The following is a 12417-nucleotide window of genomic DNA, read 5'->3' on the forward strand; positions in this document are numbered from 1 at the left end:
TATTGTTGGAAAGAATAGATTTCAGTGAGACACTGGCTCTCTCTGACTTTGTTTCCAGAGAAATCAATAAGATAAGCTTGTGGACGCTTCTGCAACACGTGTTTATTCATTGGTATAATTTTGTGGTTTTGTCTCCCTACCTGCCCTCAGGTGTTACAGGCTGTGGATCCTTAGTCCTCTTGACTTTCATTGCAGACTCCTGGTTACCTTCATATGAACTTCTCCATCCCCATCCCTTTTGATCTCTGGGAAGAAGAGACCCAGTGCTGTCAGACAGAGCACCTGCCACGTGCTAGTACAGAATCTGGGGTCTAGACAGATGCCCTTGGGTGGGATAGGTGAGCCCGGGAGACTCCATGGGAAACAGCAGGCAGAAGTCAGAGCAGAAAGGGGAGGTGTGGGTGGGGCCTGGAAGCAGGCCGTAAACAGAGGACTGGATTCCACACCCAGAGGAGTTAACCTATGAGTAGGATGTGGAGACTGCCAACCAGTGTCCTGAAAATTTTAAGAAATGGGAAGATTAAAATCCATTGCTTTTGATTTTTACTTGCTTTCTTGTACAACCTGAGTTTTGGGGAATGTCTATTTAATAAAACTCTTTACGTTGGAATTTAACTGGCTATAAAATATGGTCTTCTCCCGAGTTTGAACTTCGGCACAGAGCCAGCAGCCAGTGGATAAAATCGGTGCTTACTGGGTTGGCTAAGTTGTAATCTTGGAGCATCTATGAGCTCAGTTTTTGTCTTTATAGAATAAAGGGTAGTCTTTCTCTACTTTTAAGTGATCAGATGTAAAGGGTATGTTTTTCTTTCCATCAGCTCTCTTTGCTTCTGAAATGCCCTTATTAATATGAAAAAATTCTAGACCCTGGAGACCTTTTAGGATTGAATGGGAGGCTACTTCTCTTAGAGTATGTGCAATGGGAATTTTCTCCAAGGCACCCGATTGAGAACAGTATTTCTGAAAGCCTCACATATAATTACCCTATGACCCAGCAATTCCAGTCCTGGGCATATACTCAAAAGAAATGATTGTATATATACTAAAAGATACGTACAAGAAAGCTGGTAGTTATATCTCTAACAGCCAAAAAGTAGAAACTCCCCAGATGCCTACCAACAGCAGAAAGAATGAAAAGTTATGATATACACATGCAACAGACAACTACAATAAGAAAGAATGAACTAGCAATATGTACAATAACCTGGATGTATCTCAAAGACGTAGTGATAAGACAAAGACGCCAGACACAAAAGAGGACACGCTCTGTGATTCCATTTATACCTGTTAAACTACTCTACGGGGATGGAATTCAGAATAATGTTTAACTTGGTGGGAGGATATTAACTGGGTAGGAGCATGAAGCTTTTGAGGTGTTGGAAATGTCTTTGAATCTTGATCAGGATGGTGAATACACAAACACACACACACACTTTTGCAAAATTCACCAAGCTGCCTACCATAGATAGGTTATGTCTCATACATAATAATCCTACTAATAAAAAGACTGATAAAAGATACTTGCTTTTTCAATCTAGTTTTATGTTCACATTCCTAATTCTTGTTAGGTTATACTGAAAGGAAAGACAATCTATTTCATTAGCGTAAGAACATATTTAGCTAAATTAGTAGATAAGATGTAAGTCCATGGTTTAGGGCAAAGAATGGGGAAAATAAGACAGAACACAAGGAGGTGATATATGTATTATATTTAGTTTATATTCAGAATGAAATGTGACCAGATGGACCAGAATCTCCCTGAGACTCAACTGAGCAAACCTTCTCCTGGTCACTCAGTCACTGGGCACCGTCTACACACTAAGAATTTGAGATGAGCAACGCTGTGAGACCCTCCTAAAGCTCCTTGAGAAGATGAAATGACCATCTCATGGGTCCCACGTGGACATTCATGAGAGGTTAGCAGGTTTAGATAAGTTCCTCCATTGTCAGAGGAGACTTGGGAGGGGTATGTATGGTGGAAAGTGGATGAGAACCCACATAGGGTCTTGTGCTGCAAATAAAAGAGATTATTCAGGTGCTGCCAGCTCCGGAACTTCTTAGGACATGCAGACACCTTTCTTCTGCTATTATTATATTCATAGTTATTTTTTTATATTTTAAGTCGAAGTATAGTTGATATACAATATTATGTTAGTTTCAGATGTACAATATAGGGATTCGAAATGATCACAATAAATCTAGAAAGCATCTGTCACCATACAAAATTATTACACTACTATTGACTATATTCCCTCTGCTATACATGACATACCTCTGACTTACTTATTCTATAGCTGGAAGTTTGTACCTCTTCCCTTCACCTACTCCTCCCATCTCCTCATCCCTCTGTGCTCTGGCAACCACCCATTTGTTCTCTGTATCTATGAGTGTGTTTTCATTTTGTTTTGTTTGTTTTGTTTTTAGATATAAGTGAGATCATATGGTATTTGTCTTTCTCTGTTTGACTTATTTCACTTAGCATAATACCCTCTAGGTCCATCAAGTTGTTGCAGATTGCAAGATTTTATTCTTTTTTATGGCTGAGTAATATTTCATTGTATATATACATACCACATCTTCTTTGTCCATTCATCTGTTGATGGACACTTAGGTTGCCTCCACATTTTGGCTACTGTAAATAATGCTGCAATGAACATGGGGATGCAATCTTTTCAAATTAGTGTTTTTGTTTACATCCAGTAAATACCCAGGAGTGGAAATGCTGGGTCATATGGTAGTTCTATTTTTTTGTTGTTGTCTACATCACTTTTTGATTGGTTGATTTTATAAGATAAGAGTACATTTTAATAAAGAAAAAGTTCAACATTGAAGGCTCAGACATTCTTGGGGTACTGGCAAGGAGATTTTCCCACTTCTTCCTCCCACCTCCCCGGCATCATTTGTGGTGGGGTGACAAGTTTCTGATCTTGGAAGGAATCGGGGACAGGGAGACTTTCCTCTGTCTGAATGTCTCTCCTCAGGGGCTGCCTGGCTGCCAGTTGGTTTGTCTCTGTGTGCCTCTCGCCTACCTTCAGCACCCTTGCCCGAGTCCCCTGTGGAATGCAGGGATGGTGCTGTGCAGGGGGCAACAGGGCACGTCAGCTGGCGGAGAGACAGGTAATGATGGTGGTGGCAGCGATGAGAGGGCGCACAGGGGTGGGCTAGCCAGAGGGAAGTGGGGTGGAGTGAAAGGAGGGGAGAGAGGGAAGAAGGAAGATGGCAAGAGGGAAGAAAACCAAAGAAGGTGGGGTGGCACCAGAGGGCAGGAGTGTGGGGGTTGGGAGATGGTCTCCAGTCTCTGGGTCTCCATCAACTCTTGTCTGGGGGTGGGTCTCCGTGCACTTTGTTTTTCTTCATACTGTCTAGGTATTCCTGTTGGGACACTGCCAGCACCGACGCTAGGATCTCATCGTCATCCCAGTCGTTCAGGCCAAAGGCAGAGGGGGACATCTGCTGAATGAGGGCCCGGCACTCCAGAGCAGGGTAGAGGGACACGAGGGGAGAAGTAGCCCGGTCGGCCCCTGTCGAGAACTGGCTGCTTGTACCTGGTGCACAGGGTGAAGGAGGTTTGGCAAGAGCTAAGACAGTGCCTGGGGAAGGGGGCTTGAGGCCCAGCTCGGCACGCAGCTCAGGGTGCTCGGGTGACGAGGCTGAACTCCGCTGCCTTGGGGACCGGCTGGTCCACTCCTCCAGACCACTGGAGGCTGCTGCTGTGGCAGAGCTGCACGTGGCGCTGGCCTCCCGGGGCTGGCTGGGGCCGCGGGCTTGGCGAGCCTGTCTCTGCTGATCGCTCAGCCACTGCAGGTAGGACTCCCGAGCCACTTGCTCCTCGATGGCCTCCTCTGTGGCCTCCCAGTCTGTGGCCCGCTTCTTGTCTTCCAGCATCTGCTGTTCAATCCACGACTCCTCCGAGGTTTTGATGGCATTCTTCATCAGGGACTGCTCTGCAGAGCCCGGCTTGAATGACGGCAGGCCCAGCCCCACGCCAATGGTGGCCTTGTTAGGATTCACCACTGAATTGTAGTGGATATTCCGATGGTAGCTGACACGGATGGGTGCGTCCTCATTTTGATGGATCCCATGGAATGTGTTGATGGGTTCTGTGCTGTACTGGTACACCTCCACGGGCCGGTTGTACATCTCTGCCATGGCCTGCATCTCGACGTGGTTGCCATGGCAGTTGTTTTTCCGCTTCCGGTGGATGTAGGTGGTAAAGTCCTCTGTGACATAGTTAGAGAAGTAGTCGGCATTCTTCATCAGATAGTCCATGCAATGCCTTCGCACGACCTCATGCATGTCCTGGTCTCCGTACACCTGGTCAGCCACAGCCCGGAAGAGGCAGGCGCCGTCCTCCTTCATCTGCTTGATGATGAAGCCCTTCTTGTCTCGCAGGGCCTTTTCAAACCAGCGCTCCTGCTGCGCGACGGCGGCGGGGTCCATGGTCTCTATGCGCGCCGCAGCCGCTTCATACTCATCCTCACTGTTGTAACCGGCGCCGACCTCCTCACGCTCAGGACTCGCCCCGCCAACCGCGCCGACCCCGGTGTCTTGACGCCGCCGCTTGCTGCGACCCGGCCCAGAGCAGCAGCCGCCCACGCCCACGGCACTGCCCACGCCCACCGCCACGCCCACCGCCACGCCCACGCCCGTTGCCGTGGCACCCAACGCGTCCCCGGGACCGCCGGGGCCCCTGCAAGGAGGAGAAGAGGCCTGCTGTGGCCGGGGGCCTGCCACGGCGCCGGGCGGCACGGCCAGCGCCCAGCGATGGAGGGCACCCGGTGGCCCCGGGAGCGGGCCCTGAGGCGGTGGCGAGGCTCGAGGACGGGCGCCAACGACGCCCGAGTCACGGTCGCGATCGCCGCGGCGAGGCGCCGGGGGCAGCGGCCCGGGCGGCGGCGGCGGCTCGTTGGTGGGGTCGGCGTCGGGAGGCGGCGGTTTCTTTTGGGGGAGAATAGTCATGGCGGCACCGCCGAGTACCCCCCCCCCCACCACCAACCTCGGCGCGGGGCACGCCGGGACAGGCGGTTCTATTTTTAACTGTTTGAGGACCCTCCATACTGTTTTCCATAGTGGCTGCACCAATTTACATTCCCACCAACCGCGCACGAGGGTTCTCTTTTCTCCACATCCTGGATAGCACTTGTTATTTGTTGCCTTTTTGATGACGGCCATTCTGACGGCTGATTGTGAGGTGATTTTGTGGTTTTGATATGCATTTCCCTGATGATTAGTGATGTTGAGCATTTTTTCATGTGTCTGTTGGCCGTTTGTCCATCTTCTTGGGAGAAGTATCCATTTTTAAATCAAATTGTTTTTGGTATTGACTTGTATGACTTCTTTATATAATTAAAGGCAGAAGGAAAGGATCATGAAGATGAAGAGAATGACCATGAAAAAGATGAAGGAAGGTGAAGAGGAGGAACAGAATGAGGGGAAGGAGGAGACAGTAACATTTCAACTTGGGCAAGTCGCTACAGCTTTGAACCTCAGTTCCCTGATCTGTCAAAGGCTACTGCACTTGCCTCTCTTTTTGTGACGATAAAGCGAAACAACAGATAAGAAAAGATCTCAACAACTGTGAATTGCTATATAGATGGAGGCGTGAAGATTTAGTAAAGATATTATGTATCAATAAGTCATGTGACCTTTCACAGCGGGGCAAATGCTGTGTGCATGTGAGTGGTGCATGCCCGGGGGGCGATGGTGCTCACCCCGTAAAGTGATGCAGGTCTGGCTCCGTAATGTCTCACCTGTGGGGTTTGGTTCTCCAGCTCCATAGACTCACACCTGCCCTGCAATAAACCAGTTGATATCCATATTGTTTGCCATGTTTCACCCCATGAAGCAGAACTTTCCATCCTTGTCAGCAGTTTTAATGAGTGATGAAGCCAGATGAAAACTGTTTAAATATGCTAATGGGCTGACAGGAGATTAAATGGAGCCCTTAACAAATGACTCTCCATCCAGCCCCCAGTGTCCCCACCCGACACAGCGGCACGTTAATAGCACTGATATTCCTGCCTGTCGGGAGTGAAGACCATACATATCCCGGTCTTTGCTCTTGCTGTCCACAGTGAGCCTGTGACAGCCAGAGAATTATCACACCTTCTTTGCACATTATCCCTCTCTCTCTCGGTGGCCGTGGAGGTGGCTTTGTGAGACTGCCCTGAGAATTACTGCCTTGCTGATCTATCTGTTGCTAGGCCACTCTCCTGGGCTAGTGACAGAAAGGAAAAACCAGTTAGATCACTTAGATAGCAGTGACAAATTTCTCATATTTTGGGTTCATTTGAAAAATGGTAAGAATGAAAGTTTCCTGCAAAGGCTTGAAATGTATGAGAACTTGAATACTGAAACTTAAAAGGTACATTTGGGGTGATTCCCGACTCATGTCTTGATGTTTGGGGAAAGATGTTTCAGTGGAGTAAATTAATTAACACATCAGCTGCTTATTTTGTTTCGGTTGGCGATAAAACCTGATTGACTTCGTGCTCCAGGACAGTGTTCCCCCAGGTCTGAATGATGTGGGTCTCCTGTAAAGGACCCTCTGCTCCTCATGTAGCTCCCACTTCCTCTTCCACTTTGAACTCCTAGGTCCTCCTGAAGCCTCCAGGCAGGAAAAAGCAGCATAGCCCCTCTTACCAGAGGGTGCTTCTACCACGACCTGGAGACCATGCCGAGAGCTTAGCTAGGCTGATGCCTTGAAGACGATGCTTTCCCTCAAAATCTGTTCCTGTCTCCCTCATTGTCTCCAGACCAATAGCTGAATCAGGGTTCAGTATAGTCCAACTGGAGAAATACAGTTTCTGCTATGGGAAAAATGCCTACTCAGTGGAAAAGTTGTAGGACTGAATGATATGAACTGATAGGAAGCAAGAGAATGCGTGGGGATGGATATTGAAGGTGATGGCGGGAGGGATCGAATACAAGGTGAAAGTGGCAAGTTGATGAATGTGGGAGCATCCTTCTGTGATTCACAACTGAGATTACTGGCAGGAACTCTTGGAGCTGGTCCTAATATACAGTTGAGATGACTCCTTGAAGTTTGAATATGAGGAGGAACACAGTAAATGAGAGATTCCAGAAGTCTTTTGTCAGGGATTCTCAGAACAGCTCAGGCGGCTCAGGGAAGTGTGCAATTGGAGTGGATTTATTGCGTGAGAAGGAAATCTGATTCGTGTTCCCTAAACAAGCGCAGAGGACACTCATTCACCATGGTGATAAAGACGGCATGAGCGAGGGAGCCACCAGCATCTTTGAGAAGCCCGTGGTGGCTGTCCTCTGTAGGCCAACATTGACAGTAGAAAATATTGCCAAGGAGCTGGGCTGCCTGTGGTCAATAGGGTGATAGGATTCCAAAAAAACAGACGGCAAGAGGCAGTTCTTAAGTGTTAGAGGCTAGTGGATGTAAATAGCATAATGGGCAACAAGGCTGAATAGGTGACCAAAGATCCCAACCCCCAGGGGGCTCTGGTGATGAAAAAAGGCTGGACTTTTTCAAGATTCTCTGACCCACAGAAATCTGCGGTGATGGCCAGTAACTCATGATTATCTTAGGATAAGACATGTAGGTGCTGACTATCCTGCTTGACTTTTGTGATCAGAAAAAAATCAAAGTGTTGATGAAATACTTTGATCCCTCACCAAGTTTCTGTATCTGAGCCAACTCTCATGCTTAGATTGAATGGAAAGCTGAGTTCCTTTGAAGAAGGACTCTGTCATTTCTCTGCCCATATTTAAAATAATATTCCCTGACCCCTTCCTAAAGGGACGTGTGGCCATTTTCTAGAAGAGCCGTACACTGAGGTAAGAGGAATATGCAGAACTCGGGCTGACACTGATATCAGGATCTCTAACTAGTGTGGAGGTGTGTGAAGCCAGGTGACAGATGAGGTTGTGGCCAAGTCTATCCATCTCACAGCTCACACCTCAGACTCACAGCATTTATCTCTGCACTTTACACAGTGGCCACCTGCTGAAGCAGCTCAACCTCCCACTGTTAGACACTGTCAGATGGCTGTAACCTCTTGGTTCCCTCCTTTGGTTAATTGCAGATCTCTCAAGGGCATGTGCATGTGTGTAAGCGTGAGGGGGGAGCAGGTGCAGGCAAGGTGGGGAGAGATTTTGTCTTTTACCGAGATTTCACTTACCCTATAGTAAAAAAATAATAATCCATTTCAAGGAAGCTGTCCCTCGTAGCCATCAAATCATGGCAGGAACAAAGCTTATTCATACATTAAGCTTTTATTCTTGGAGTTCTTGAATTCATAAGAAGATAATAATATCTGGCTCCAGGCTATCAAGAGAGCTCTTTACAACTGATTCTCAACCGTGGCATTAGTCACCAGGAATATCACTAAATCTCATTTGTCATTCTTCTATGACATGACAAGCTCTAATATATTTACAGTGTAGTCGTGCCAATGGGAGGTTACCTTGTTCCTTCTGAGGGTGTGTAAACAAAGCACTTCCCAGCATACTTCTGTACCAATGCAGTTTTTTTTGCGTGTGTGCAAGGAAGGTGGTGGACCCATGTTGGCTAGACAAGTGGTAGCGTCCGACTGAATGCCCTCCAGGGAGATGGAGTAAATAACTTTTGACAGTCTTGTCTAGAGGTTTCGGGATTTTTCTTCACAGTGAATTTTGGTCTACGGTCGTAATACCAAGTTGGTCACTGTGATTGTGATTTTATACAGCTTGATTTCTGACTTAACTTTGCTATACTTTCCATTGCTCAGAAGGTGGAGGAGACAATGAGAGGAATGTTATTTTGAGGACAGATTATGAGCAGAGAGAACCTGGGGCAAAGTGCCTGTGTCTTGGAGAAATTCATAAAAAGCATAGTACGGGCATTTACAGACAGCTGCCCTGGAGCTTAGCAAAGCAACTTCATATGATTCCAGGTCAGAGACTTAACACTGAAATATTCCTTAAGAGGAAAGAAAGCTTAGAGAAAGCTTAAATTCTGGCAAAATAGTTGTGGGAGGAAACATAGGATAATGCAAAGGGTGTGGGTTAGGGGGTTAATTTCATCTTAAATCCTATCTCTGTGACTTTCTAGTTTTCCCCTTTCTGGGGCATCTAGAGGCTGGCTCCATCCTTATCCCCCCACCTCAGAATGTGACCTTATTTAAAAATAGGGTCTTTGCCGATGTCATCAAGTTAAGACAAGGTCATTAGGGTGGGCTCGAATCCACTATGACTGGTGTCCTTATAAAAAGGGTAGATTATGGACAAAGAGACAGACAAGCACAGAGGGAGGACGATGTGAAGAGATGCAGGGGGAGGGAACGCCATGTGACCATGAAGGCAGAGACGGCAGTGATGCGTTTACATCCTTGTGGGAGCCCTTGAATGAGATGCTTCCGCACAGCAGTTCTCAATCACATGCTCTGCTGGAGCACCACCTTCCCTGGGTCTGTGGGGTACAACGCCCTCAATAGTGCTAGAGTAGCTCGGGGCTGGTATGGGGATGGGCTGGGAGCCTGACTCTGGCTTTGGGTGTTCTGCGGGGACAGCATGGCTTTTGCCTGGCATCTCAGAGTCACCTTTTTTCACTGCTTCCTCTCTTTCCTCAGGTGATCTTTACCCTACCCCCCTCCAACTTTACAAAAATCCTCCCAGCTCCTTCTTTAGTTCTCAAAATACCATGCATATTCACTCGCTTATTCAATAACTATTGATTGATCACTAGCTAAATTTCAGGCATAGCTTTAGGCATATTTCAATTAAACATGACACGGGGTGGTCTCTGACACCACTCATCAGAAATATCCGAGCCCAGGGAACTATATTTAATATCCTGTGATAAACCATATTGGAAAATAAGATGAAAAAGAATATATATGTGAATAACTGAGTCACTTTGCTGCACAGCAGAAATTAAACACAACATTGTAAATAGAAACTATTTCATTTTCAGAAGACATGAATGGATATTTTGCAATGGCAATAAAATAATTTTTGGTTGTTGGAAAAAAAAAGAAATATCCGAGCCCAGACCCCTGTTGACAACAGTTGGGGTCCTTGTCTGGGTAAGTCATACGGTAGTGATTAGACTTTGAGAGGAAGTCGCTGGTCCAGGATTGCACTCTGGATGTGCAGTAGGGCGAGGAGACTTGTGTCGGGAAGGTGGCCACACTCAGTGTGTTCACACCTGTCTTCCATGGGTGGCAGCCCCGAGCTTGTTCTGCACACACACGGAAGAATTGTTAGACACTTCTGTTCTTTCTTGCTCTTAAAGATACTTAAATCTGTTAATCTTTCTAGCAGTCTACCCTCCTCACAATAGTCAATGAGGAATCCTGTCAGGTATTTGGTTAAGTTGAATATTTCTTTATTAATATTAAAATTCATTCCCAGAACTGATGTTAATATTCACAGCGTCAGAAGTAGTGACCAAAACCACAGTCTATAATACAAAGTATATTAATTGTTCTAGGGTACTCAACGTTATATTTTTTTCTTCTTCTTCAAAATCTTAACAGGAAATACATTTTCTCTATTTTAAAGAATTTTATTTTTCTGTTTCACCAAAAGGTGGCAGCAGATTTTAGTTTTGGGGTGTATGTCTTTCCCAGGAACTAGGCCTGGAGACCTTAAAAGTACCACCTTCTCATCCCCTTGACACTCCCCCCCAAAATTCCCACACACACACACACACACACACAGCTGGAGGGAGAGAGGAAGGAGCCGTTTATTTGTTTTGTTTTTTAAAATATTTTTAATTAATTAATTTACGGCTGCATTGGGTCTTCGTTGCTGCACGTGGGCTTTCATTGCAGTGGCTTCTTTCTTCACGGAGCACGGGCTCCAGGTGTGCGGGCTTCAGTAGTTGTGGCTCGCAGGCTCAGTAGCTGTGGTTCGCGGGCTCTAGAGCACAGGCTCGGTAGTTGTGGTGCACGGGCTTAGTTGCTCCGCGGCATGTGGGATCTTCCCGGACCAGGGCTTGAACCCGTGTCCCCTGCATTGGCAGGCGGATTTTTAACCACTGCGCCACCAGGGAAGCCCGAAAGCAGCTGTTTCATAAATGGTTTGAGACTTGGTGCAGGAAAGAGTGCTTGGGAGCAGATGATGGAGTCTGACAGAGCAGAAGAGGGAAATCCTGGTCTAGAATAACTCCTGGAGATTCTCTTAGCCATGAGTCGTGAGCAGCTAATACTCCATCCAGACAGAGGAGTAAATGCCTCGTCCCGGAAAGGAGAGCAGGAAAGCAAATCACAGCCTCCACTACAGGGAGGCCAGGGATCACTCCACCAAGAGCAAGGACTTCCCGTCCTTGATGGGATCAGGAGTTTGCATCAAAGGATAAATCAATGCAATGCTTCTTGCCAGGAAAAAAAAAAAGTTAGCTGAACTTTTAGTGCATTTAGTGATGTAGTTGACATATTCTGGCACAAACTCCTTATCTCCTCACGAACTGGAAGATTTTGCAAACTGGCACTGTCAACAAGCCGCTTTGAGTAGCGCTGCCATGGACCAGCTCTGTTCCCAACAAACAGGAATTCACTCTGGGTCATTTCCTTACCAGCTCTGTTTGTGAAGTTAATATTCCTTTGAATTCCAGAGTCTGGGGACATAAGCTTTGCCCGCTCTCTGTTTTCCTAACACTCTTTTTCTTTTTTTTCCCCAGGGTGGGGAGGTTGATTCATCTTAGCAGATCTTGTCAGATTGTGTCTGGCTACATCTATTTTGTCTTCCCAAATGTCCAATCTTTGTCAGCTGAGAAATATTTGAAGTGCTGACAAGGCTCTTACGGACAACACACCTATTGCTGCCGAGTCTGGAGGATTAATTCTTCTTAATTATGTTAGTGCTGGGCCATCATTCAAGTTTATTGATGCTGTCTGGTCATGTCGAGGAGCTTTATAGGTATCTAAATCCATCTTACATAGAAGAGACCTTAAACAACTTGGCTATCTTTTCAGAGTCTTTGTGCATGAGGCAAAAGTTATGCAATTATTACAGAAAACTCCTTCATAAATAAGCACTTACTTCTCTAAGTTTCCTCTCTGGGCCTGAAGGGGAATTTGGGAATCGGGAATTTGTTTGCAATTCCTGTTTCTTTTTTCCCCAGTGGCTGAGTTAAAACCCACTCTCTCCACTCAAAGTGTTTCATTTCTAGTCCAGGGAATATTCTTGAGAATTATATCCAAGTTCATTAGGCAGAATTTAATTATTTTTGTGTACAGGGCCACTGGCTTTCATATCATCGAGTATGAAATGACTGGATTTCAGACAGTCAGAAGGAAATGGAGAGAATATAGGATAACAGACACATGGACGTTGGTTCTGAAATGAACCTGGGTTAGCCCAGGGTATCTTCATCCTGGCTGCACATCGCTATCCTTGGAGACTGAGTGATGCTGAGTCAGGAGTGATCTTCCAGCATCTGTACATCTCTAAAGACTGACAGAT

At 46.4% G+C, this 12417-nt stretch overlaps 1 protein-coding gene across 1 annotated transcript; it reads right to left on the reverse strand.

Annotated features, from left to right (window-relative positions):
- Positions 1-3200: 3200 nt before the first annotated feature.
- On the reverse strand, positions 3201-4976 carry LOC133096570 (OTU domain-containing protein 5-like). The gene has a single exon (XM_061198211.1). It carries the CDS (start codon positions 4957-4959, stop codon positions 3310-3312), a length of 1650 nt encoding a protein of 549 aa, XP_061054194.1. The 5' UTR covers positions 4960-4976; the 3' UTR covers positions 3201-3309.
- Between the last annotated feature and the right edge of the window lie 7441 nt (positions 4977-12417).

This window comes from Eubalaena glacialis, chromosome 8 (assembly GCF_028564815.1).
Source record: "Eubalaena glacialis isolate mEubGla1 chromosome 8, mEubGla1.1.hap2.+ XY, whole genome shotgun sequence".
NCBI classification, from domain to species: Eukaryota; Metazoa; Chordata; class Mammalia; order Artiodactyla; family Balaenidae; genus Eubalaena; species Eubalaena glacialis.

Excerpts from the sequence above, each read along its gene's own strand:
- LOC133096570 (XM_061198211.1), bottom strand. The coding sequence starts at position 4,959 with ATGACTATTCTCCCCCAAAAGAAACCGCCGCCTCCCGACGCCGACCCC.